The sequence below is a fragment of the Melanerpes formicivorus genome, unplaced genomic scaffold, assembly GCF_026170545.1.
Source record: "Melanerpes formicivorus ecotype bairdi unplaced genomic scaffold, bMelFor1.0.p_v2 SCAF_39, whole genome shotgun sequence".
In the NCBI taxonomy this organism is placed as follows: Eukaryota; Metazoa; Chordata; class Aves; order Piciformes; family Picidae; genus Melanerpes; species Melanerpes formicivorus.
The window spans coordinates 3,827,163-3,852,655 of record NW_027142391.1 but is presented as its reverse complement, the minus strand read 5'-3'; the positions used below and the strand labels follow the sequence as shown (position 1 = coordinate 3,852,655).

The following is a 25,493-nucleotide window of genomic DNA, read 5'->3' as shown; positions in this document are numbered from 1 at the left end:
GTAGGACTATTTGCATGGATAGAAGTGGAGGAATCAGGCTCACTGATGCTAGAGGAAGGTGGGTAGAGCTTCCCTCTCTTCCTTCTGCCCCCTGTGATTAGAGGGAGTTGGTTTGATGTCTGAATGTTGTCTGAGAAGAGGGCACTCCGTAGAGGTGTTGGCAGTGCCAGGTCACACTGCAAACAGCAAGGGAGTTGCTGTGGTTCTGTGTGTGGTGTCTGGGACTGCCCATGGGTTAGAGTCCCCATCCCCAGTGGTTAGAGGCTTTTGTGGCTGTGGGATGGGAAGCAGCAGAAGGCCAAGCTTTCCAGGGCTGCAGAGTTCCCAGGAGCCTTGGGCTTCTCAGTATTGTTCAGTATTCCTAAGGTTGGAAGAGACCTCAAAGATCATCAAGTCCAACCTGTCACCACAGACCTCATGACTGGAGTAGGGAGGACACCACTGCCCGCTGCAGGCTTGAACTCACGACCTTCCCACTAAGGGTCTTGTGCACTACCAGCTGGGCTTGTTGGTCAGTGTGATGGAAGCCTCCCTCAAAGGTCATCTTCTCCACCCCCCCTGCAGTCAGCAAGGAGACCTCCAACAGGCTCAGGTTGCTCAGGGCACCGTTAGGCTTGACCTTGGATGTCTCCAGGGCAATGGCAAACCCTGAGGGCTTTGGCCTCGGAGCAGTGTGGTCCACAGTCACCAGCTCCATGTTAACCTGCAGTGGTTCCTGTGGCCACCTGACATAGGGAGAACATGACATCTGTGTCCCTGGAGGAGCCCCACTTGAGGAGCCCTGCTCCATGGGAGGCCATGCATGCTTGGTGTTTTGGAGTGCTGGCAGAGCAGTGTCCATCCACAGGGCTCCAAACCATCTCTCTCTGAGCTGGTTTGTTCTTCTGCATTAATGCTTCTCTCTCATCTTTCCACTTGATGCTCTGTTGGCCAAGCACAGGGGAGAAGGGAGGCAGTTCAGGAGTGAGCTGTAAGCAGATTCACATTTGAGAGTCAGTCTGGGAATTCTTCATTGACAAGGCTACAAGCTGGTAGCTCACCCGTGGGGCTGGGGCTGACCTGCTGGGTTGGCTCTCTGGGGAGGGGGCTGGGGCTGACCCTGCTGGGTTGGCTCTCTGGGGAGGGGGCTGGGGCTGACCCTGCTGGGTTGGCTCTCTGGAGGGGGCTGGGGCTGACCTGCTGGGTTGGCTCTCTGGGGAGGGGGCTGGGGCTGACCCTGCTGGGTTGGCTCTCTGGGGGGGGGACTGGGGCTGACCCTGCTGGGTTGGCTCTCTGGAGGGGGCTGGGGCTGACCCTGCTGGGTTGGCTCTCTGGAGGGGCTGGGGCTGACCCTGCTGGGTTGGCTCTCTGGAGGGGCTGGGGCTGACCCTGCTGGGTTGGCTCTCTGGAGGGGGCTGGGGCTGACCCTGCTGGGTTGGCTCTCTTGGGGGGTGGCTGGGGCTCACCTGCTGGGTTGGCTCTCTTGGGGGGTGGCTGTGGCTCACCTGCTGGGTTGGCTCTCTTGGGGGGTGGGCTGGGGCTCACCTGCTGGGTTGGGTCACTTTCTTTGGGGCCTCTCCTTGAATTCTGCCCTGGAAGGCTTCCCAGTGGCTTCACTTGGCTTTGCACCGACACCTAGAGCTTTTATCTGCTAAAGAGGAGTTGATGCTGGGGATGGAAAATAATTGGGATCAGGGATGTTGTGGCTAATGGCTAGAGACAGGAGTGCAGGGAAGGGCTGGTTTCTGAGCCTGTGCTAATGAGCTGGGATGCAGACATGTTTTCATTTAACAAAGCCCAACAACAAAAACCCCCAACCCCAGAAGCCTTTTATTGAACTGCTGCCTTAAATTGAGCAGAAAATCAGCACCAAATGGGCATCTAGGAGCTGTAAACCCAGCCACCTCTTCTTGGCATCTTTCACCACAAGGGACAGTTGTTTATCCAGGCTGCATCAGGGTCTAGGCTCTGTCAGTGCCATTCACCCTCTTGGCTTGGATCTGGAGGACTTGTCCTTTCGTCTTCCTCTGTTCAAGTTCATTTTTCTTTCTCCTGAAGCCTTGTTGGGGGGGGTGGGAGGTAACCAACATCTCTTTGTCATACAAAGGAAGGTCTTGGGAGGTGAAGGCAAAAATGCTGTGCTCTGCATCTGCACTTGCAGTGTGGGTTAGGCTGTGGGATTCTGCTGGTGTGAGGGTGAAGGTTTTATTCTTGGCTTTGTCACTGCAGGAGAAGAAAGAGCTGAGGCAGTTTAGTGCCCTGCTCTTGGAGTGCAGTAAATCTTGGCTCTTGGCAGGGATTTTGAAGCCTGCTTTTGGCAGGAGAGTCCTAGTAGGATGTCTCTGCAAACACCTCGGGGAAGGTCAGTGATGCAGTGATGTGTTTCAAGGTGTATCTCCATCACTTGAGGAAAGAAGTGCCCCAGCTGGTCAGGACTCAAGGTGGCAGCTTGAGTAACTTGGCCTCCTCCCTCTGCCATAGTATCAGTCAGGGGTGGAAGGGAGCACAAGGATCATCCAGTTCCAACCCCCTGCCATGGGCAGGGACACCCCACACTAGATCAGCCTGGCCAGAGCCTCAGCCAGCCTGGGCTTAAACATCTCCAGGGACAGGGCCCCAACCACCTCCCTGGACAACCCATTCCAGGGCTTCACCACTCTCATGGGGAAGAAAAGAACTTCTTCCTCACCTCCCTTGGTGTTGCCTCCATTTCTGGTCTCTGAAAGCTTGGGGGGTGAGAGCCTGGCACAGATTGCTCAGGGAGGGTGGTGGAAGGCTCAGCCATGGAGGTTAAGGCCAGGCTGGATGTATCATAGTATCAGTCAGGGTGGGAAGGGACCACAAGGGTCAGCCAGTTCCACCCCCCCTGCCATGGGCAGGGACACCCCACACTAGATCAGCCTGGCCAGAGCCTCAGCCAGCCTGGCCTTAAACACCTCCAGGGCTGGGGCCCCAACCACCTCCCTGGACAACACATTCCAGGGCTTCACCACTCTCATGGGGAAGAACTTCCTCCTCCCCTCCAGCCTGAATCTCCCCACCTCCAGCTTCATTCCATTCCCCCTACTCCTATCACTGCCTGAGATCCTGAGCAGTCCCTCCCCAGCCTTCCTGGCAGGCTGGCTGTAGTCAGCACAGTGAGTCCATCGCTCTCTGGCAGCTGGAGCAGCCACCCAGTTCATGGCCATTACCTGTTGCAGCTTTGCAACTGGAATAAACACTGACTCTTCTCTTCCTTTCTTTGCAGCTCTAGGAAGAGCAAGATTATCCTGCTTCCAAAAATAACCTCTTCCCACCCCCCTGCTTCCACCTCCTTCCCCAGGTGCCTTGCAGGCAGCCAGCAAAGAGCTGCAGACATGTCACTGGTGCAGTGACATCTCGCTGGTGGCAGGCAGAGGAACCCAGCACAGGTTGTCATGGGGCACCTGGCTTGTCCACTCCTGCTTGCTGCTGGGTGAAGCCCAGGGGAGAGGAGGCAGTGAGGCTGCTCCTGACCCTGCTGGCTGTCGAGCTGGCGCTTCAGAGGCAGGGTTCTGACGCTGCTCCTGCTCCAGTGCACGTGCCTCTCTCTCTGTCTGTGCCACCAGGCTTGGATGCTGGGTGAGCTGTGGGTTTTAGTCCTGTCAAAAATCTGTCCTGCTTGGGAAGATTTTATTAACGATCTGCTGTGAGCAGGAAGAAGGTCAACTGCCTGTTTCATTAATTTTTCAGCTCTGCACAAGCTTTTTGTTCCCTCTTCCTTTTCTTCCCTTTGCTCTTCTGCCCTTTCCTGCTCTTTTCCCTCCTCCTTGTCTGTCTTTGGTTCTCAAACCTTTCTCCCCCCCCCTCCCCCTCTTCCTTTTCCAGACCTGACTCCACCTGACACATGCACCCTTCTTCCCTTCCGTTTCTCTTCCTCCCTTCAGCCCTCTTGTCCTCCTCCCTGCTCTGCCTTCCCCACCCTCCCTCCGTCTCCAGGCTCCTAGGGAAGAAGACAATTTGAAGGCTTTCCTCTCTGCTCTCAGCTGAGAGGCTCCTTCCCTCAAGCCAATCAATGGCAGCCTTTCAGCCCCAGTGGGGCTTGGCAAACATTAGATCAATAAGTTATTAGCACCATTCTGTCAGCTGTAATGTGGAGATTGATCGGGGCCGGGGCTCCTGCATGCTGCCTGGCACTTCCCCAGCCTGATAAAGATGACAGATTAAGGGAATAAGAAAAAGGAATTAAGGAGTCTGGCTGTCAAAGCTGTCAGGGGCTGGAGCAGGGCTGGTTTTTTCAGGGGCTGAATGAGTGCAATCGGACATTTAAATGGTGCTAAGGGTACAGCACCACCAGCAGCAGCTCTGCTGGAAGCCACCCTCTTCAGCCTCCACTTTCTAGAAGAGAAGCTGGGAGGCTTGCAGAAGGAGCTGGCACAGGAGGTGGAGTAGCTGTCCTGGTGTTGGAGGGGATAGCAGGTTGCTGGCACAGCCCAGACACAGAAAATCCAGCACCTAGGAGCCCACAGGGATGTCAGGAAGAAGAAGTTCTTCCCCATGGGGGTAGTGAGAGCCTGGCACAGGTTGCCCAGGGAGGTGGTGGAAGCCTCAGCCCTGGAGGTTTTGAAGGCCAGGCTGGATGTGGCTGTGAGCAACCTGCTGTAGTGTGAGGGGGCTTGGAGCTGGCTGAGCCTTGAGGTCCCTTCCACCCCTGACAGCTCTGTGATTCTGTGCAGGTTGCTCTCCTTGCCACATCGCCTTGCCCAGTGTTGGGTGGCATCCCCCAGGACTAGGAACTGTCTGTTTCAGAGGAACTGCTGCCAGCTCTCAGAGCTTGTTATCACTCAGGGGCCACAGGAGCAAACTAGAACTCAAGAAGTTCCACCTCAACATCAGGAAAAACTTCTTTGGTGTGAGGAATCCTGGAGCAGGCTGCCCAGGGTGGTGGAGTCTCCCTCTCTGGAGAGATTCCAAGCCTTCCTGTGGCCTGTCCTAGGTGCCCCTGCTTTGACAGGAGGCTTTGTTTGCCTACATGACCTACAGAGGTCCCTTCCAACCCCAACCATGCTATGAAACTGAGGCCAACCAACCTTTGCTCCAGAGGTTTGTGGTCCTTCAAAGAAAGGAGCTGTGCTTAAGTCTTCTGATTTCACAGTCTTTGCCCTTCCTTCTCCTCTCCTCCCCACTGGAACATGCTGCATTCTGGAGCATAGAAATGGAGTCTCCAAACTGTCTGGACTTGCAGCCCACCCTCCCAACCTCATTCCTCAGCTCTTTTCTGGAAAGGAGTGGGGATTCACAAGTTTGCAGTTGCTAAAAAGCCTCTCTGCAGCATGTAAAATTAATTCAGATCTCTCTTTTAAGTGCTCTAGATCCTCTTCATGAGTGGTGTGGGGTTTTTTTTCTGTCATGCCATGAATATTTACCACCTTCTCCATAGCTCGGTGTGTGTGCTGTAGGAATGAGTTTGCTGTAGGGAATCTGGGAGAGAAGGAGATGTTGCTACCCCTTCTCTAATCAACAGCCTCATTACAGCCAGGCAGGAGGATGGCTCCTGCATTCTCCCTCTTGTTTCACTCCTTGGGAAGCTGAGATTATTGGGCAGCCCTTTGGGGTGCTTGGCTCCAGCTGGGAAAATGGAGCCAGCACAAGGAGGTGGGAAGTAGCAGGATGGTGTTTGCGTGGTAGGAGGAAAGGCAGATGGCCTCGTGGTGAGAGCTGAGAAAGGGATTGCAGGCTGCTTCTCGTGCCTAGGAAGGGCTGGGTGGTGCCTTAGACGTTGGGAATCCTTCTACTCAGCTGCAGCTTTCATATATTCTGTGGTTTGGAAGGCTTAGCGGCACCAGGTCTACCTTTGGAGTGCTGCTTTGTGTGATCAGTGAGGGATGATTGCTGACTCTTGCCAGTTGGGGTGGCTCTCTGCTCTGGAGAGGAGTGACTGCACATCCAGCCTGCCAAAATTCTCTGAGTGAGCAGTAAAGACAAAAAAACCTTTGGCTGTTTGATGTTGCATCCCCCTTGCTTTAGAGTAAGAGACATTTAGTGTCCCATTCCTCTCTCCCCAACGTTTTCTGTTGCCCTTCCTCTTTCCATGAGCCTCTTGCCACCAGGGACTTGCAGTGTGACGCTTGGGGAGTGTTTGCAGGTAGCTTGGTCCGGGCTAGGGATGGTCCTGAGCCAGGAGTGCCCAGCTTGCTCTGCTGTTTGTGCTATTTTTACTCTGAGGACTGGTGCAGCAGCTAGCAAAAGGATGCTTCCTGCCCTGGAGAGCTTGCAATCTAAATCCAAATGACAGCCAACAAATAGATACAGATGTGGAGACATAAAGGAACAAGATAACCCAGTGCAATAGCTAAGGTTGGGAGCCTGCTGCCTGCCATGTCCTTAAGCCATTAAGCTGACCTGCTGGGAGGAGGATGGTGCCTTTATTTTGCAGCTGGTTTGACATCCAGAGCTCCAGCACTATATTCCCCTCTCTTGCTAGACCTCACCCTGCCCCACGAGCTGCCCAGCACTTGTATTGTTCTAGCATCCCTGCAGCCCACTGCTTCCCTTCCCCCACCTTCCCCAATAATAATTTTTTCTCCCCCCCCCCCCATTCTGGTTGCCCTCAGTTAAATTATGGCCTGTTCTTCCCATGACCTTGTGCTTCACTCTGCCTTTGTTCCATTGATTCCTGCTGGCAAGGGATGGGGGCCAATGTGCAGCCAGATTCCAGGCTGCTGCCTGCAGCCCACTGCGTGGCCCCTCGGCCGCCAGCCTTTGTTGGGAGCAGCCCTGGGCCTGCTGAGACTGGGCAAGCTGCTGCAGCTTCTCTTACAAAAGGCACAAGCCCATGGCTGGGGCAGTTGGGTCTCCAGGGTCCCTGCAAACCTGTCACATTCAGCAGGGGGAACAGGCAGAGCAGCAGGGCTGGAGCACCAGAGTTGTTTGGAGCGGAGCAGCTCCAACGGTGGTGGCCTGTTTGTGCCAAAGGCAAAAAAGGGGAGAGCTGAATAAACTCAGCTGCTGCCAAGACATTGCAGACTGGCTGGTGGGAATTGTCATCTCCAGGGTGTAAGTTTGATTTGGGGGGGAGGGGGGGAAAGGGGGGCAGTTAAGAGCAAGGGGGGATGTTTTCCTGCTCTTAAAATAACGTGCAAGGAGGTGATAAAAAGACCTTCTTGTGAGATGCTGGCTGTCCAAGCTGGGCTGGTTTCTCATGGAAGTTGGCTCAGGTCTCTGTTTACTCAGGGCTTCTGGGTCCAAAAAGCTTTCAGAGCAAACCCAGTGATACAGGCAGGGAGCGTGAGATAGGTCTTGAGCCCACCCCGTTCCGCTGGAGCACAGTGCAGAGGACCTTGGTGCAGCCCCTCAGCTGTGATTTGGGCTCACTCTGGAGTCCACTCCTTTAACACTGGGAGGGCAAAAATGTTGTGACCACCTCACATTTGTTCATTTCCCTTCTGCAGGTGAAGCTTTGTGCTCGGCCACCAGGACCTGAGCTTAGTTCTCACCCTGCTGTTGGTTCAGTTAGTGTCCTTGGTGCATCTTCCCTGCTGCAGATTCCCCTGTAAAGATCCTTGTAAAAATCCCTCTTTGGGGGAACCTTGAGATAAGTTTTCTAATCTTCCCAGCTGGCTTAGGCTCCCAAGTCCTCTCTTCAAAGCTGATCATGAGGCTTGGGGGTTCTTAGATGTGTTGGTGAGCACGTCTGGGGAGTTATCCATCTCTGCTGGGTGCTGGGAGGATGAGGATTAGAAGCAGTGCACTGTTGCTTCCAGGTGTGATTCTCACCCATGGAATCAGTGTGTCTCATGTCCAAAGAGGGATGAAACCCACCCTGGCTTCTCCACAAGCTCCTTTGGTGGTGTCACACCCATAAGCTCTCTCTTTATGCCTGCAAAGCCTTTGGGTGGTGCTTCTGTGTGGAGGCAGAAGGGCTGTCTCCCCCAGCTGACCTGTTCTCTCTGTTCTCATTTCACTGGAGTAGTGCAGGAGGTGAGTGATGGACTTCTCTTCCCACGAAGGAGGGGTCAAAATCCACTTTGATTTGACATCTTTGGGGAAAACATTGGATTTGTTTCTAAATCCTCCTCTGGATCTCTTCTGCACTGCCTTGAGAGGCCAGCAGGAGCCTTGAACGTAGTGTAGGGTTTGGGGACCCGCCTGGGAGAGCTTTGAAGGGGGTGTTGTGTGGTCAGGGCAGTGTTGCACTGCTGGCAGTGAGTGATCAGTATGCTTGGGGCTTCCTCTAGCACTCCTTCCTCGTGTTATTGCCTGGCCTAGCTTCACAAAGTTACAGTTCCACTGATAATGTCTTTTAATTTTCAGCCTCAGTGTGAAAAAACCTGCTCTGATTTGGCTTCCTTTCAACTGAAACTCTTTGTGGAAGGCAGGAGGGGAGGAGGCAGAAGCAGGGATTTGGGGAAACAAATGGCAAATAGGGGGGAAAAAAAGAGAACCATCCCTCCCCATCCTCTGCCCAAGGTGGAGTTGTTGCCTTTTGGAGGTGCATGGGCTGAGCAAACAGCTCTGCCTTGGCTTTCTGGTCCCTGTCCTCTGTGAAGGTGCTGAGGCATCCAGAAGCTGCACTGCCAGCTCAGCTGCCAAACATCCCTGGTTGTGCTGCTGCAAAGTCAGAGGGAGAGGGACTGGGGATGCTGCCACCTCCATGCCTTCAGTGTTGTGGTTCTCTTGTGTGTGAGGGTGAGAAACCATGGTTGGATGTATGGAGGAGACTCAGGGGTGACCTTACTACTCTCTACAGCTACCTGAAGGGAGGTTGTAGACAGGCAGAGGTTGGTCTCTTCTCCCAGGCAGCCAGCACCAGAACAAGAGGACACAGTCTCAGGCTGCGCCAGGGGAGGTTTAGGTTGGATGTTAGGAAGAAGTTCTATACAGAGAGAGTGACTGACCATTGGAATGGGCTGCCTGGGGAGGTGGTGGAGTCACCATCATTGGAGATGTTCAGGAGGAGACTTGCTGGGGTGCTTGGTGCCATGGGTTAGCTGTTTAGGTGGGTTGGATTGGTTGATGGGTTGGATGCGGTGATCTTGAAGGTCTCTTCCAACCTGGTTTGGTTTATTCTAAAGGAATGTGGGCATCAAGGGATGAATTTAGAGTGTAAGATCCTGTAAGAGGGCCTGTGGTGGGTTGTGAGTGGTGCCCTGGAGCTGGGTGGATGGTTTGAGTTGTTGGGAGGGAAGGAGCAGTGCCGTTACTTAGGTTGTAGCCCAGGATCTGTGAGCTTCCCAAGTCCCTGAGGAGAATGTGACCTCTCTGTTCCCTGCTTTACAGCTAGGAAAGCTGAGGGGAGGGAGGACTCCTTACAGCACTGGGCTGGAGGTCAGAAGATTGCTCTTCAGCCTGGTGCTCTCCTACTGACACAGTAAATTTGGGGGCAGATTGCTAAGCCTTTGTGCCTCTGTGCTGCCTGCTGATGAGAATTGTTCCCTTTTCCTTGCTTGTTGTGGATCTTGATTTAGTCCCCACGCCCCTGGGGCCAGAGTCAGTCTCTGACCCACCTCAGGACTTTCCTCTTTTTCTTTTTTCCTATATTTAAGGCAAAAAACATAAATCATTCTGTACTCTTGACTGCCATAAAAACTGCTGGGGACAACCCAAATACAGACTGAGTGTGTGGGATCTGGTGCTTTGGTACAGTGTGAACCTGAGATGCTGGAAGGAAAAATGCTGCAGATCATCCTGGAGATTAATTTGCTAATGTGGAGGGCCAGGTTCAGATCTCAGCTGCCTGATGTGTGTGAGGTGCTGGGGCTGGCAGGCTGGCACACCTGACTGTTCACACAGCTGCCAGCTCCCTCCCCTGCCTGCTGGGCTGTGGGCCTTCAGGAGGCTGCTGGGGCATGTAGAACCACTTCAGCTGGAAAAGACCTTTGAGATCATGGAATCACAGAATGGCTTAGGTGGGAAGGGATCTCAGAGATCATCTCCTCCAACCTCCCTGCCATGGGCAGGGACACCTCCCACTAGCCCAGGCTGTTCAGGGCCTCATCCATCCTGGCATCCACAACCCCCCTGGGCAGTCTGTTGCAGAATCTTACCACCCTTGTGCTGAGGGATGGCTTCCTAAGAGCCAGGCTAACCCTGCTCTCCCTCAGCTTGAAACCATTCCCTTCTGTCCTCTCTCTAGACACCCTTATGAAAAGTCCCTCTCCAGCCTTCCTGTAGGAGGAAAGCAGCTCTAAGGTCCCCTGGGAGTCGTCTTTTTGTCCAGGCTGAGCAACCCCAGCTCCCTCAGCCTATCCTCGTAGCAGAGCTGCTCCAGCCTTTGGATCATCTTTGTGGCCCTTTGGACTTGCTCCAACACTTCTGTGCCCTTCTTATGATGGGGACATTGACTTCTACCATTATCTGACTCTACTCAGTCTGATGCTAAACCTTAGGACCACATCCTGGCACCACATGCCATAGAGTTTAACCAAAATTACTGAGGTAGCTGCTTCTGTGACCAAGAAACTCTTCCAATGGCACAGACTGGGCTGCATCACTGCAGAGAACAACCTGCTGGTTGTGGATCAGCAGCATGTCCTTGTTCAGCTGCACTGGAGCTCATCACAAGTTACCAGGGGTGTGGAGATAAGGCTAGAGAGCTCTCTCCTGAGAGCAGCAAAGATTTGTTTATAGGAGGTGGCCATCATGCAGGAAAGCTTCAGACCTTTTGTTTCATAAGCCCTCACCCTGGAAAGTGTTCAGGGCCAGGCTGGATGAGGCCTTGAGCAATTTGGGCTAGTGGGAGGTGTCCCTGCCTGTGGTAGGGAGGGTGGAACTGAGTGATCTTTAAGGTCCCTTCCAACCCAAACCATTCTGTGAATGTGTGAACACCAACTGCATCCAGGGCTGCACCACCCATGGTGGTTCCCCTCTGCCCAGCACTGTTGAAGGCTACACCTGGAGCACTGAGCTTGAGGTCCCCAGTATGAATGACAGGATGAAGAGTCTTGGTCTTCCCCTGCACAAGAGCAGCCAGTTGGGAGTGGGATGGGACTTGCAACCTGTGCTGCTGACGTGCCTGGGAATAGCAGGGCATGGTGCTAGTCTGCTGGCAGATGGGCACATGGGGGTGGGAGTGGAATAGCAAGAGAGAAGGAGTGATAGGAGGGTAATGAGGTGCCTTGGCAGAGCTGTGAAACGAAGGAATCTTTACTGCTCATATTCAAACTGCTGTCACATGGAGCTGGTGCTTCTGTCACCAGTTCTTCCATGGAATCTCTCCTGCCTGGAGAGAAAAAAACACATAAGAACAAACCCTGCTGGGTTGTTGCTGCCTCCTGTCCGGGCTGGGAGGGGCGAGCAGAGCCGTGAGGCTTCTGTTGTTTTTCCAAGCCCCAGCTCCCGGATGAGGACACTGCTGAGGAGGATATATGGCCCTTGGCTTCCAGCTCTGAGGGTTTGCAGCATCAGAGTAACATTCCCAGGAAAATCAGCATGAAGAATGAAACTTCCCCTGGGGAGGGAGCTCACGACTCTGTCTGTGCTGGTTGGCCAGGTACTTCTGGCTGTGGTGCTGGCCAGGCAAGCGTGCAGCGTCTGGGGCTTTGGAGAGGTCGCTGCAGGGGTAAACTGAGGCAGGAGGGTTGATAAACTGTTTGGAGAGGCTGACTCAACACCGTGGATGTGAAGTGCTGAGGAAACTGAAGCGCTGTCAGTGGCTGACTGACTCCTTTCCCATCTGCTCTCCAATTGCCACTGTTTTTGTTTTATTTACTTTGCTTTTGGTTCTGGATGGTTTCAAGCCCTCCGCAGTTGCCTGCGAGTGCCAGCTCCGTTCGCAGGCTGGGTGACAGGGTCAGGGCGAGGCACAATCCGAGGCAGCTTGTGCTCTTTCAAACCTCGACATGCCACTTGTAACTTCGCAGGCTTGCTGCCCTGCTCCTTGGATGAAGGCACCGCCTGGCAGGCTGTGCCCTCGGCACGTGAACTGTCTGCTCTGGGCGCTGCCGGGATCCAAGCTCCGGAGCTCTCCCTGAGCGCGGTGCCAAGGCAGGAGCCCAGCCCCGCTCAGCCGAATTCCAGGCAACGTGGAGCTGTGTCTGAGGATGAGGGACAGTTGCTTGGCTTAAAACGTCCCCTGGAACAGAGGGAATGTTGTTGTTCTTATAAATAGCACCGAGGGGGTCTGTAACCTTTCTCAACCAACACACACTTCGGGCAAATTGCAGCAGCTTTGCTTGCGCGTCGGCTCGGGAGCAGATCCAACGTCTGCTCGTTTGGGAGGGAGATGATTTTTATCCCTCCCCCCCCCCCCCCCCCCCTTTTTTTTCTTCTTTTAAGATGCTGCATCTTTAACAAGCCCTTGATAGATGAGAATTTGATGCTTGCAGTGACAAACAGCCTCTTCCTTCCTGCCCATATGCAACATCATGCTTTCAGTTTCCCCCAGCGTTCGGATGGGAGGATATTGATTTGAAATCTGCTCGGGGGAGGCTGTAATTGTATATCAGATATTTGGTGTTGGGCTGTAGGGCTGCAGTAATGCAAAAGGCTTGAGTGTTTCCGTACAGTCTAGAGGGGGAAGATTGCTAAGGACCTTGAGGTTTTGAAGGAGGAGGGGGGTGGAGAGAAAAGGAAGGGGGGGGGGGAGAGAGATTGAGAGAGAGAGAGAGAGATACTGTGGTAGGAAGATTCAGAGATCTGTTGTGCTCTCTCTCTCTCTCTCTCTTTTTTTTCCTCCCCTCCCGTGTGTGTGTGTGTGTTGTGTGTGTTTTTTTTTCCTCCCCTTTCTCTCTTCCCCCAGTGGCTTTGCATCAGGGCATGAAAGGAGTGGAAACACCGGGGGGACAAAAGGCAACAGAACAAATGATGAAACTCAGTAAGGAAATCAACTGGATTCAGAAATGTATGGCTTGGGCAAAAAAAACCAACCAAACAACAAGCAGAGGGAGAAGGTTGCGTTGCTGAGTGTGCGAGGAGCCGGTCGGGGCTTTGGGGCTGCGTGATTAGGGAAGCAGAGCAAAGGCTCTCAGGATGATTTTTTGTCTTACTTTCATATTTTTTCCCCCCCTTTGCTGCTTGCAATGTGTGTGAGAGGGAGAGAAGCAAAATGCCAAAGTCTCTCTGGTTGCTTTTGCAAAGAGGAAAGTCCAACCTTCTCTGATGCTCAGGTTTCTCCTCTCTCTCTCTCTCCTCTCTCTTCTAGATGAAATTTTAGGCAAGAGAAGAGTATGTTCTCCCAACAGCAGCAGTGAGTGTCCTTTAGAGAGCAAGAAAGCCAGAAGTGAGTCCCCAAAGGGTAAGTGCTGCTTCTCCTTCCCCCCCCCTCATCCCCTTCCCCTTTCTTCTCCTTCCTTAAGAGTGGAACTTAATTGAAATTAAGGAGGGAGGGTTGCAGGAGGCTGTGGGGAGGGGGAGCTGGTAGCACCGAGGGTGCACGAAGGAGGCTGCCGGTGCGCTGGGCTTGCTTTATCTCATCGGAGGGAAGCTTGCAGTGCAAGAAAGGGATTGCCTCTTAATTAGAATAATTGCTTTATGATTAAATAAGGGGGGGGGGGGGGGAAGGGGGGGAGAGGCAGGCAGGCAGGCTGCAGCTTTGGAGGTGGCTTTTGAGGGGTGTTTCTACTTTTCAGGCAGAATGTCTTGATTACATGTTGAATAGAAATGATACACACAGGCTTATCGTGCTGGCATCTGTTCCTTTAAAGGGAGGGAGGGAGGGAAGGAGGGAGGAAAAAAAGCAGCAGCCTAGCAGGGAGAATTCAGGCTGCCTGCTTCTTCTTTATGCATTTATGGCACTGTTCCTATAGAGATGGGATCTGCAGAAGGTTGTTTTTGTTGGGGGAGTTTTGTTTTTTTCAGGGCATGTATTTTTATTCATTTATCGTTGGGTTTCTGGTTTGGTGGTTGGTTGGTTGGTTGTTTTTTTCCCCCCCCCCTCCCCATAAAGATGATCTTTAAACTTTTTCCTGATGGCTTGCAAAGTGGAAAGGGGGGAGGGGTGGGGGGAATGGAGCCTGCAGTTAATGAGTTTGTCTCAGGGTTGCCTAAAGGAGGCTTTGCAGGCCGTTCCCTTAAAGCCTTTGTTGTTAAGTTCAAACTAATTAGCTCTTAAGTAATACCCCTCTTGAGCACTGTGCCTAACCTGCACTTTTGGGCCACTAAACCCCTCCCCAGAATAAAAGCAGACTCACTGTCTGAAGCTAGGTCCTGTTCCATGGGTTTGGGAGTCCAGCAGCTGAGCTTCTTCAAGGTGGATGTTGTCAATAAGCAGTCCAGGGAATCTCAAAGGGGACTCTCTTTATTTTTGCAGCAGTTTGTCTTGAAGCCTTCTCAAACTACAGACCTTTTATGTTATGCAACATAAAGATCTGTTGTGGGGACCAGTGCTGCATCCTAATTTCACATCCTCTTCCTCTAGACTGTCTCTTCTTGCCTTGCTTGTCCCCAAATTATGATCTGGAAGGCAGCATGCTCTTGAGAGGGTGGTGAATGCTTCTGTCACTTAATGTCAGAACGCTAACACTACCTAAGAACATGCTAAATCTTCCCTTCCATGTTAACCCTTCCCTGCCTGCTAACCCTTCAATCCAGCCAGAGGGTCCTCAAGCTTTTTCCTGGGCTTTTCTGAAAGCTGCAAAGCAGATCCTCCTCTGGTTCCCTTGGTGTACAGAAATCTTCATTTTGAATCTGCTCTCTTCCTGTTCTTCTTCATGAAATGGTTTTTTTTCTGGTCGAGGTTGAGGTGAGCTCCAGCAGGCTGCTTCTGTACGATCTGGAATGCATTTGTTTGTTGCATAGGAGCATGAGACTCTGTAAGCACACTTGATGCACCTGCTGTCATCTGTGCTGTTCCTGCTGAGTCTGTCTCCAGCATCGTTCCAAGACTGTGCATGCTTGGGAACTGAAAGCAGGTAGTGGCAACCTGGCTGAAAAAGGGCTTGGAACTTCAATCAAGCCTTCTGAAACCAAGCTCTTGCCTTTGGAGTCACCAGAATTAAGTGGCTGAACTGCCACAAATTTGATCTATAATGTTTTTTGCCTTGGAAGCAGCAGGGTCAGATGATCCCATTCCATCTTTCCCTCCTCTCCCCAGCATTTTTGTTTACCTGAGTGGGCTGAGTGCAGTGTGAGGCAGGCAATCAGCCCTTGGCTTTGCAGTGTGCACTCAGGATCAAAATCTTGCTCTTCAGCTCTGAATGACTCAGGGATTCCCCCAGCTCATCAAGAGGAGGGGTCCTAGGAAGCTCTGAATTAAAGCAAATTGCTGTTTTCTGCTCTGCTTTTGTCAGGAAGCTTTCCCTGGCCCTTAGAAGAGGGGGAGGCAGAATGGAAAGTCTGAGCTGGGCCTTTTACTAACCTCCCATCTTACCTGGGTTTTATGATATGAGGTCATTGGGGAACCCCTGTTCTCTCCAAGGCTGTGGCAGGCATTTTAAGCCTAGGCTGTGCTGATGCTAAAGTCACAGAATGTTAGAGGTTGAGGAGGGACCTTGAAAGATCTTTGAGGACAAACAACTAACCACAGCAAGGGGGCTGAGAGGGGCAGAGACTGAGCGCTTTTAGGACCTTCATCTTCCTACCCCCTGCTAGGAAACAGGGGTCAGAAGAGGGGCTGTAGCCTCTGTATCTTGAGCACCTTGCAGATGAAAACTCCCAGCAGGATGGGAAGTTTCCTGGGAGTCAGGCAGCATTCCTGTGGCATGGATACCACAGACGGATCCTACTCTCTACTGAAGAGCTGGTTGGAAGCAGAAAGGTCTGCATGGTGTGCAAGCCATTTTCAAACCCACTGGGCCCTTGGGGTTGGTTACCTGGAACTTGGGAGCAGTGCTCTGAAGTTGGAGGTGGTGCTGGAGCCCCAGGTTTGGCTGGGCCCAGGTGCAGTTTGTGGTTTAGGAATTGGGATGAGGACCCATTGGAGTGTGGTAGTCCATGCAGCCTTGTGCTGTCCTCTGGCAGAAGCCTGTGAAAGGCAAAGATGCTTTACAGAAGGAGTGGTCAGGCACTGGAACAGGTGACTGAGGGAAGTGGTGGAATCGCCATCCCTGGAGGTGTTCAAGAAATGTGTTTACATGGCACTTTGGGATGTGGTTTAATGGCCATGGTGCTGGTAGGTCAGTGGTTGGACAGGAAAACCATTGAGTCTTTCCCAACCAGAAGAGGTCTGTGCTCTCCCTGGGTGCACCCATCCTCCTTCTCCAGCCTTGGGTGGGTGCCTCCACCTTTCACGCTCTCCTGTGGTGGTTTGTAGCTCAGGGTGGGGACTTTCCCCTCTCCCCATTGCACACTGGCCCTGGATGGAGCTCTTGCTCAGGGCAGAGCTGCATTGTCTCCAAACCAGCCTTTTGAAGAGGAGAAGTGACCCTGAGCCCGCGGCACAGCTCGTGCCGCCGTGGCCGCGCCTGACGAGGCAAGGAGAACAGAGGCAGCCAAGTAAATCACTCCTCCTCCTCTCTGACTGAGTGAAAAAACACCTGTAGGGCTGGAAGCCCTTCCAGCAGGGAGGCAGTAACCTTCCCTTCCCCCCTCCCCAGCACTCGCAGCGTGCACACCAGAGATCAAAAGCCATCCCTCTCTGGGTGGAAGCAGGGCCGTGCCAGCGCCGCTGTCAAGCGGAGCAGAACGTTCTCGCCTCTGGTATGGAAATGGGAGCGTGTCAGAGGCTGGGAGCGCAGGGCTCTGCTGGCAGGTCATGGAGGAAGCTTTTTCTCCCTGGGAGACAATTGCCCAAGTCGAAAGCCTCACCCCCCCTGTGGCAGCAGCGTGTCTGGAGATCTGCTGCTCTGATAGCTTCAGAGATGAAACGAAACGGAGCGGCGGCAAGGCAGAACTGGGCGTTGCGGTGCCGGTTTGGAGCCGCGCAGAAAGAGATCTGGTGAAGCCTCAGCAGTCGGGAGGATGTGAGGCTAGACTGGCCCAAGTGCTGGAAAACACACACAGAGGGAGCACTCACCCCCTGGGGTGGGCTGATGAGCTCATATCCTGCTCCTTCTGCTGGTCTCTTTGCTTTGCTGTTGTGGCTCAGATAAAACAAAGCAAACATCTTCTCGCGTCTTGGGTTAACGACGTGGACCAGAACCGGAGCTGTGCTACAGCTGAGCAGTTCAGACCCGGCCTCTGTCTGTTTGTTCTTCATCTTTGGAGTGGATGTCCATGTGGTGATGGATTTGGCAGCTGTCCAGTCAGGCCAAATGAAGAAGTGATCGTAGAATGGTGTGGTTTGGAAGGGACCTTAAAGGATCACCCAGTTCCAGCTCTGCCTGCCGTGGACAGGGACACCTTCCACTAGCCCTGGTTGCTCCAGGCCTCATCCAACCTGGCCTTGAACACCTTCAGGGAAGGGGCATGCTCATCTTCTGATGATATTTGGCTCCATTCTTGCTAACAACTTCATTGCCCCCCAGACCCACGCTGCTGAATGTGATGGAAGTGGGCATGGACCCTCTGTGCCCTGGCATGTGGCAGTTTAGGCAGCAAAGACCCTGCAGCCCCCTGAGCCCTGGCTTTGAACCTGGGGTGAGATGCTTTTCCAGCAAGGTCCTCGAGCTTTTGCTGTGTTCAGTAAAGGGAGTCTTGGCCTGTTGTGGGTGGGTTTGTTGTAGCAAAGAGGGGAGATGGATGAGCTGGGTGCCCCTGTCCTGTCTGGGGTTGCTTGGTGAAAAGGTCATCCAGCTGTGAGATGTCCTTCAGACTGAGCAGAGAGCCTGCACCCTCCGAGAGCTTGACCTCCCTGTGGCTGCCGCCCTCGGGACTCTGCAGCGTTGGTGGGGGGTGGGAGAGACAGGTTCCCCTAGGCTGGGGCAAAGAGGGAGTCGTGCTGGAGAGCGTGAAGACCAAGTAGATGCCTGCCTTGGCTGTGCCTCCCCAGTGGCCCTGCCAGGGTCCATTTCACACCTGGCAGCTGGGAGAGATTTGGCGCGATCAGTCTCCCGCATTACCCCCTGGTAATGACAAAAGCAGACAGCAAAGCTGCAGCAAAGCTGGAATTATCACTGGCTGAGTCATGTGAAATCTTCCAAGTTTTAAGTGTGGAAATCCAGCCTTTCCCTGGACTCCTCCTTCCTCTGAGCTTCCCTTTGCCACCCCCATTCTCTCCCTCCCCCTGCCTTGCACCTGAAATCTGCTCTGCAGCTGATCCGATGGAGTTTATGGTAATTAAGTGTTATTAAATCCCCTCCTCCTCTCCCCCCTCTCTAATGACACAGCTGTGGGGAGGGGGGAAGAAAGGGGGTGTTGTTCTAAATCAGGTCTGAGGAGCTGAATCAGGTCTGTGGCTTTGCTGCTCAGACCTTTGCTTAAGAGCATCAGAAGGGAACCAAACAGTTGGTGCACTTTGTGTTCCCCAGGGAGGTGGCAGGGGAGCAGAGGAGGATGTGGAAATCTGGCCTGGGAAGGGGATGGGGAAGGGAATCCTGCTTCCCATCCCTCTGCCTCTTCCACTGGTGTCTTGCAGGCTCACTGGAGGTGAGGAGTGGGAGGGAGCAGGCGTAGCGTGGCCAGCATCTTGTGCAGCTTCCCTCTTTCAGGTCTGGTTTCTAAGCATGCTGCTGGGTGGGAGCCCAGCTCCTGATACCAGCCAGCTTGAAGCAGGCCATGAACCTTGTGATTTGCACAGGAAGCCTGTGGCCCTCAGGATGCAGATATGTGTCACTAGGGGTAGAGATCAGTGGTTGCAGATATGGCCACAAATAGCTGTGCTGATTGAGAATCCTTGCTGAGCTGGGTGGCTGACCTGAGCTGGAGGGGTCTGAAGTCACTTCCCTTTAGCAGAGGAAGGTTTGCCTTGGGAGCTGGTGGTGTGACCCTTTTTCACTGAAACTTTGTGCAGCTCAGATTGATGATGATTATTTATTGTTACTGTTGTTGTTAGCCCTGGAGCAGGCTGACCAGAGAGGCTGTGGAGACTTCCCATAGCTGCCTGGACACGTTCCTGTGCAACCTGATCTGGATGAGCCTGAGTTAGCAGGGTGGTTGGACTAGGTGATCTCCATGGGTCTCTTCCAACCCCCACAATTACTCTGTGACTCTGTGACTATCCCCTCCTGTGGTTTGGGGAGGAGATGGCTTCATTATGCCTTGAGAAGACTGCACCCCTAATGTCTGAGCCCCCATGTGCTTGGCTGTGCAATGAGTTTGGTGGCAGAGAGCACTTGCCAGTAATGGTCTCTTATTCATAGAATCAATAAGGTTGCAAAAGACCTCAGAGATCAGCAAGTCCAACCTGTCACCCAACACCTCATGGCTACTAAACCATGGCCCCAGGTGCCACATCCACTCCCCTCTTGACCACCTCCAGGGATGGTGACTCCACCACCTCCCTGGGCAGCACATTCCAACAGCCAAGAGCTCTCTCTCTGGCTGAGGCAGAAGTAAGGCAGTCCTTGAGCTACTGTTTCACAGGTCTCATGCTCTGTATTTGTTTGCCAGAGGCTATCTTCTCTAGCTTAGGAGCCTTGCTCTCCCCTGAGGGAGATCCACAGCTCTCTGCCCAGCAAGATGTCCTGTGCCTGCATGTTCCTCATGGTGCTGGTAGGATCACAGAGTGATGGAGGTGGGAAGGCACCTCTGGAGGTAATTGAGTCCAACCCCCCTGCCTGAGCAGGATCACCTCTAGAGCAGGTTGCACAGGAATATGTCCAGGTGGGTTTGGAACAGCTCCAGAGAAGGAGACTCCACAACCTCTCTGGGCAGCCTGCTCCATTATCATGATTAACAACGATGCTGATGCAGAGTAAGTGGCCTGTGCTCAGAACCATCACCTTGCATTTGGAACCAGCCTGGCAGCAGAGTCACCTGCCCTGAGCCCTGAGGGGCTCTGTGAGTGCAGTGAGGTGGATGAAAGGAGCAGGAATCTGGGGCACACGGTAGGGTGGTCCTGTCATTCACTGAACACAGCACAGTGGTGGTCTTGTGACTGCTCCCTGCCTCCCTCCCTCCCTTCCTCCCTCCCCTTCTGCCTGTTCAGGTTGTTACTGGGAGTTCCTCTTCCAGTAATGAAAAGGTTTTGCCTGTGGGGAAGATCCAAGATAAAACCGTGTTAGAGGAGCCACCGCCAAGGCAGAGCAGGGTAATTACTCTGAGCTCTGCTTACTGTAAACACCAAGGCTTTGTGGGTTTTATCTTCCTGATGGTTAGACTGGGATCCCAACTGCCCAGGGAGCAGGCAGGGCCTTCCTCAAAGCACCTCCCTCCTGGGCTCTGCAGCCATTCTGGGAGGATGGAGAGGTAGGTAGGCTGTCGGGTGTCATTTTGCTGGCCTGAGGTGCTCAGCTGTGTGCACAGAGCTGCCTCTGTGACTCGCCTGCCAGAGCTGGGCAGGTGGACTGCCACCCCTGTCTGTGCTCTGGGTGTCAGCATCACCTGTGCTGGCTGCTTGAACATCTCCTTGGGTTGTGCTGTCTTTGTGGGTGTTCAGAAAGGTGGGGGAGAGAGGTGCTTGTCTGATCAGGTATCAGCTGGGGGGAAAAAAAAAGCAACTGATGAAAGGCTGAGAACTTGGTGAACCCTTTCATCCTTCCTGTCCTCTTTGCCACCTAGGGGGTAGAGAGCTGGCTGGGGATTTTCTGTTGTTAGAACACATTTGTTGCTTTAGGGGCATAAAATAAAAGGGGGGGGGGAAGAGTTGTTGCTGAGTTTTTTTTGGGTGCTGTGGCAACTGAAGCTGTGTAGGCTTAGGCTTCCCTCCATGTAAATGTGCTGTCCATGTTTGGAGGCTTAGCAAGTTGAATCTGTGTCTTGACCATATATAATGGCACATCTTGAAGCCCAAAGACAGCTGCTCTGGGCAGCTTGGAGCATCAGGTTGAGTAGGTTCATTCCAACTGTGGGGAAACTGTGCAGCTCTCTCTCTTCCCTTTGCCTTGTCCCCATCCTGTTGGGACTTCCCCACCCCCCACCCCTTCCTGCATTTCTCTCTGGGGAAAACAAAACAAAACCAAGGCCAAATCTCTTCTTTTTGCTCTGCAGAAAACTCCCACACACCTCTGCTTGAGGACTCAGTGACTCAGATGACCCCAGAGGAGCACTACAGGCGCATGATGTCCGCACTGAACGAGCACGGCACGTTCGAGGAGCAGCAGCAGCAGCGGCTCTACCAGCTGGCCAACAGCATGGCAGTGCCCAGCCATGGAGGTAGGGGAGAAGAATCATAGCATCAGTGATAGAATTGTTAAGCTTGGAAGGGACCTCAAGGCTCAGCCAGTTCCAACCCCCCTGCCATGGGCAGGGACACCTCACACTGCAGCAGGTTGCTCACAGCCACATCCAGCCTGGCTGCAAACACCTCCAGGCAGGAGGCTTCCACCACCTCCCTGGGCAGCCTGTGCCAGGCTCTCACCACCCTCATGGGGAGCAACTTCTTCCTAACATCCAATCTGAATCTCCCCACTTCTAGTTTTGCTCCATCCCCCCCAGTCCTATCCCTCCCTGACACTCTCAAAAGTCCCTCCCCAGCTTTCTTGTAGCCTCCTTCAGATCCTGGAAGGTCACCTCAGAGCCTTCTCTTCTGCAGACTGAACAGCCCCAACTCCCTCAGTCTGTCCTCATAGGAGAGGTGCTCCAGCCCTCTGATCTAAGAAGGGGCTTGCTTTGCTACTTGGTCTAAGCCTTACAAGATGTCCCTCACCACTGTGTGCACCTGAAGAGGGTTTGTGGGTTGCAGTGTGGCATGGTGGACTTGATGGTTTCAGAGGTCTTTTCCAACCTTAATGATTCTCTGATGCTGTGTTTGTCATGCAATGAATACAGGAGGTGCTGAAGAGTATCCCACAGGCTCCCACTGTCCCTGGGGGGATGGCTGCCCTCAGCCATCTATGAATGCTGACACCTTCTGTGGGTACTGTGGGGAGGCCATGCCTGAAAGGAGTTTGGAGTGAGGAGGGGGCTGGTAACAAGTGATAGGGTGAGAGGAAATGGCCTCAAGTTGCAGCAGGGGAGGTTTAGGTTGGATGTTAGAAGAAACTTCTTGACTGAAGGGGTTCTCAAACACTGGGAGGTGGTTGAATCCCCATCCCTGGAGGTGTTTCAGAGCTGCAGAGATGTGGTGCTGGGGGATGTGGTTTAGCACCAGGCTTGGTAGAGTATGGGAATGCTTGGCCTGGATGATCCTAAAGGGCTTTTCCAACCCAAACCATTCAGTGGTTCTATGATGTGTTTCCTGGGGCTGATGAGTTGCACCATCACCACTCCACAGGTTGCAGTGGTGGTGAGGAGGGATCCTTTGTTGTATCATAGTATCAGTCAGGGTTGGAAGGGACCACAAGGATCAGCCAGTTCCAACCCCCCTGCCATGGGCAGGGACACCCCACACTAGATCAGCCTGGCCAGAGCCTCAGCCAGCCTGGGCTTAAACACCTCCAGGGCTGGGGCCCCAACCACCTCCCTGGACAACCCATCCCAGGGCTTCACCACTCTGATGGGGAAGAACTTCCTCCTCCCCTCCAGCCTGAACCTCCCCACCTCCAGCTTCATTCCATTCCCCCTAGTCCTATCACTCCCTGAGATCCTGAGCAGTCCCTCCCCAGCCTTCCTTTAGGCCCCCTTCCTCTGTCTCAAGAGTTCATGTTGAACTGAACATGCAGAACCTGTGCTGTAAGTCTTCCTTGGGTCACAGAAGTGCTGGAAGCCTCATCCCTGGAGGTGTTTGCAGCCAGGCTGGATGTGGCTGTGAGCAACCTGCTGTAGTGTGAGGTGGCCCTGCCCTTGGCAGGGGGGTTGGAGCTGGCTGAGCCTTGAGGTGCCTTCCAACCCTGACAATTCTGTGATTCTCTAGGATGCTGGAGGAATGGGAGTGAGAGCTGGCATCATGCAGGAGGGTTGTGAGACGTGGGCAGTGCCAGATCCTGCTGCCATTTAGTGATGGGATCTGAGGGAGCAGGCAGTTGTTGGAGGGTTTAGTTAAACATTGAGAGTGTCAGGTGTAGAAAGTTCCTGCAGTTGTTGCTGCATGCAGACCTGGCACAGATTGGTGTTAAAGACCTTTCACCTTAATGAGAAGTGGATGTCTTGTGATTTCATGGACAATTAAAATATGCAGATGAAGCTAAGCTGCAGTGCAGACAGCTTAGCAGGCAAGTGCTGAAGTCAGTGGGGCAGGCTCAGCTGTGGTATCATCTGTTGAAAGCAATTATCTTTACATCACAGAGGATTGATCTGCTCCTGCCCTAGCCAAAACCAGCCCTGCTGTGGGAAAGTGAGGCAGAGGGTTGTTGTGAAGGGAGAACTTCCATGCCCAGTCCATGCTCCCTCCGTGAGGGCTTCCTCAGAGCATTGCCTCAAGGCCTCTCAGATTGCAGCTTCCAGTGCTGAGAAACTGTCCCCAGACCTTCTCAGGGTGGCATTGGTTCTCTGAGGTTGAGCTGGGCACTAGGGATAGCTGAGGGACCTCCCAGCCCTGCTTTATTTAGGCCCTGTTGTGTGCACAGCAGACTCTGCCTCTCTGCTGCTGCCAGGTTGTAGCAGCACAGGAGTATTTCTGCACCAATCTCTGTGTTGAAGGCAAGGTGCTGCCATCCTGCCCTTTAAAAGGAGACTGCTGCTTGTGCAATTACATTAATGCATGAAGAGAAAAATCCAAAACCTGGTCCTGAAGCAGCCTCCTCATTACCAGCTACCACTGTCCAGTGCTGCTGGAGTGGTGTCCTGGCTGGCTAAGTGTCCTGCAGTACCAGAGCCTAATGGGTCCCACAGGAACTGAAGGATTGCTGGGAGATTTTTCTGCCTGGTTTGTGGAGGAATCTGCCTGCCTCTGGCTCAGCTGCAGCATCCTGTGCTGTGCCTAAAGGGGGCACCAGCCAGTTACAGGTTCTGCCCTGGGAACCGCCTGGCAGCCTGCAGGAGCCACAAGTGTCTCTCTGGGGGCTTAGAGGCTCCTTGGCTGGCTTCACCTGTCCTCAGGTGAGCCACAAGCATCCCTCCATGGGCTAAAGCTCCTCAGCTGGCTTCACCTTCCTCAGGTGAGCCACAAGCATCCCTCCCTGGGCTAAAGCTCCTCAGCTGCCTTCACCTGTCCTCAGGTGAGCTACAAGCATCCTCATCCCCCCATGGGCTAAAGCTCCTCAGCTGCCTTCACCTGTCCTCAGGTGAGCTACAAGCATCCTCATCCCTCCATGGGCTAAAGCTCCTCAGCTGGCTTCACCTGTCCTCAGGTGAGCCACAAGCATCCCTCCATGGGCTAAAGCTCCTCAGCTGGCTTCACCTTCCTCAGGTGAGCCACAAGCATCCCTCCATGGGCTAAAGCTCCTCAGCTGCCTTCACCTTCCTCAGGTGAGCCACAAGCATCCCTCCATGGGCTAAAGCTCCTCAGCTGCCTTCACCTTCCTCAGCTGTGCCATAAGCATCCCTCCCTGGGCTAAAGCTCCTCAGCTGCCTTCACCTTCCTCAGGTGAGCCACAAGCATCCCTCCATGGGCTAAAGTTCCTCAGCTGGCTTCACCTTCCTCAGGTGAGCCACAAGCATCCCTCCATGGGCTAAAGCTCCTCAGCTGGCTTCACCTTCCTCAGGTGAGCCACAAGCATCCCTCCCTGGGCTAAAGCTCCTCAGCTGGCTTCACCTGTCCTCAGGTGAGCCACAAGCATCCCTCCATGAGCTAAAGTTCCTCAGCTGGCTTCACCTTCCTCAGGTGAGCCACAAGCATCCCTCCCTGGGCTAAAGCTCCTCAGCTGCCTTCACCTTCCTCAGGTGAGCCACAAGCATCCCTCCCTGGGCCAGAGCTCCTCAGCCCACTTCACCTGCCCTCCAGCAAGCAAAGCCTGCTTGGCCCAGGGTAAAGCCATGTGTTGTATCCAAGTCCTGTGATGCAGGAGTGAGGGAAAGAACTCAGCTGTCTGGATCAGGCAAAGCTAAGGAGATGGAAGAGGTGAGGCTGTCCCAGTCTTGGAACCAGAGGGTTGAACTGTGAGTGGGAAGCTGTGCAAGAACCTCTGGTGTGCTTCTTACCCAAGGCTGACAGGGACCTGCCTGGGTGATCCAGGGAGGGAGTGCAAACAGCATCAGGGAAGCATCCAGCAAGAGCTGGAGGAGAATCTCTGCTCTGGAGTGTAAATCCCCAGGGCTCCTTGTTAGGTTAATGAAGAGGCTGTCTTCTTTTCCACTCTGTTTGATTTGATTGGCTTCTCTAGGGGCAAGAAGGAGATTCCCTCCTCAGTGGAGTAAGGATTTGCTTATCAGCAAGGAGGCACAGCAGAAAGCCGTGCTGAGGCACACCATGGTGAGCATGGCACATGCTTCTGTGCCTGGTACTCAGCTGTCCCAGGTGTTTTCTAGAGCTGCAGAGCTCCTGCCAGCATGGCACATAAGTATGGGGCAAAGCCATGCACCCTAGGGCTGGAGTTTGCATGTGTACAGTGAACAGGAGCACAGCCTGGCAGAGGATAGCCTAGAATGTGCATCATGCACAGCAGGGTAATGCTCCAGGCTTGGGGCAGAGTGGCTGGCAGCTGCCCAGCAGAAAAGGACCTGGAGGTGCTGGTTGACAGCTGGCTGAACATGAGCCAGCCTGTGCCCAGCTGGCCAAGAAAGCCAACAACATCCTGGCCTGGGTATAGTGTGGCCAGCTGGACCATGGGAGTGATTGTACCCTGTGCTTGGCACTGGTGAGGCTGCACCTTGAATCCTGGGTT

General features: G+C 53.6%; 1 protein-coding gene across 7 annotated transcripts in view; it reads left to right on the top strand.

Annotated features, from left to right (window-relative positions):
* Window positions 1–25,493, top strand: part of SAMD11 (sterile alpha motif domain containing 11) — a 158,919-nt gene that overhangs the window by 93,937 nt on the left and 39,489 nt on the right. For all 7 annotated transcript variants that reach the window (XM_068158313.1, XM_068158311.1, XM_068158310.1 and 4 more), the window contains 2 exons: window positions 13,079–13,171; window positions 20,842–21,006. In XM_068158313.1, coding sequence (XP_068014414.1) covers window positions 13,079–13,171; window positions 20,842–21,006 — 258 coding nt within the window. The remainder of the gene's footprint in view (window positions 1–13,078; window positions 13,172–20,841; window positions 21,007–25,493) is intronic.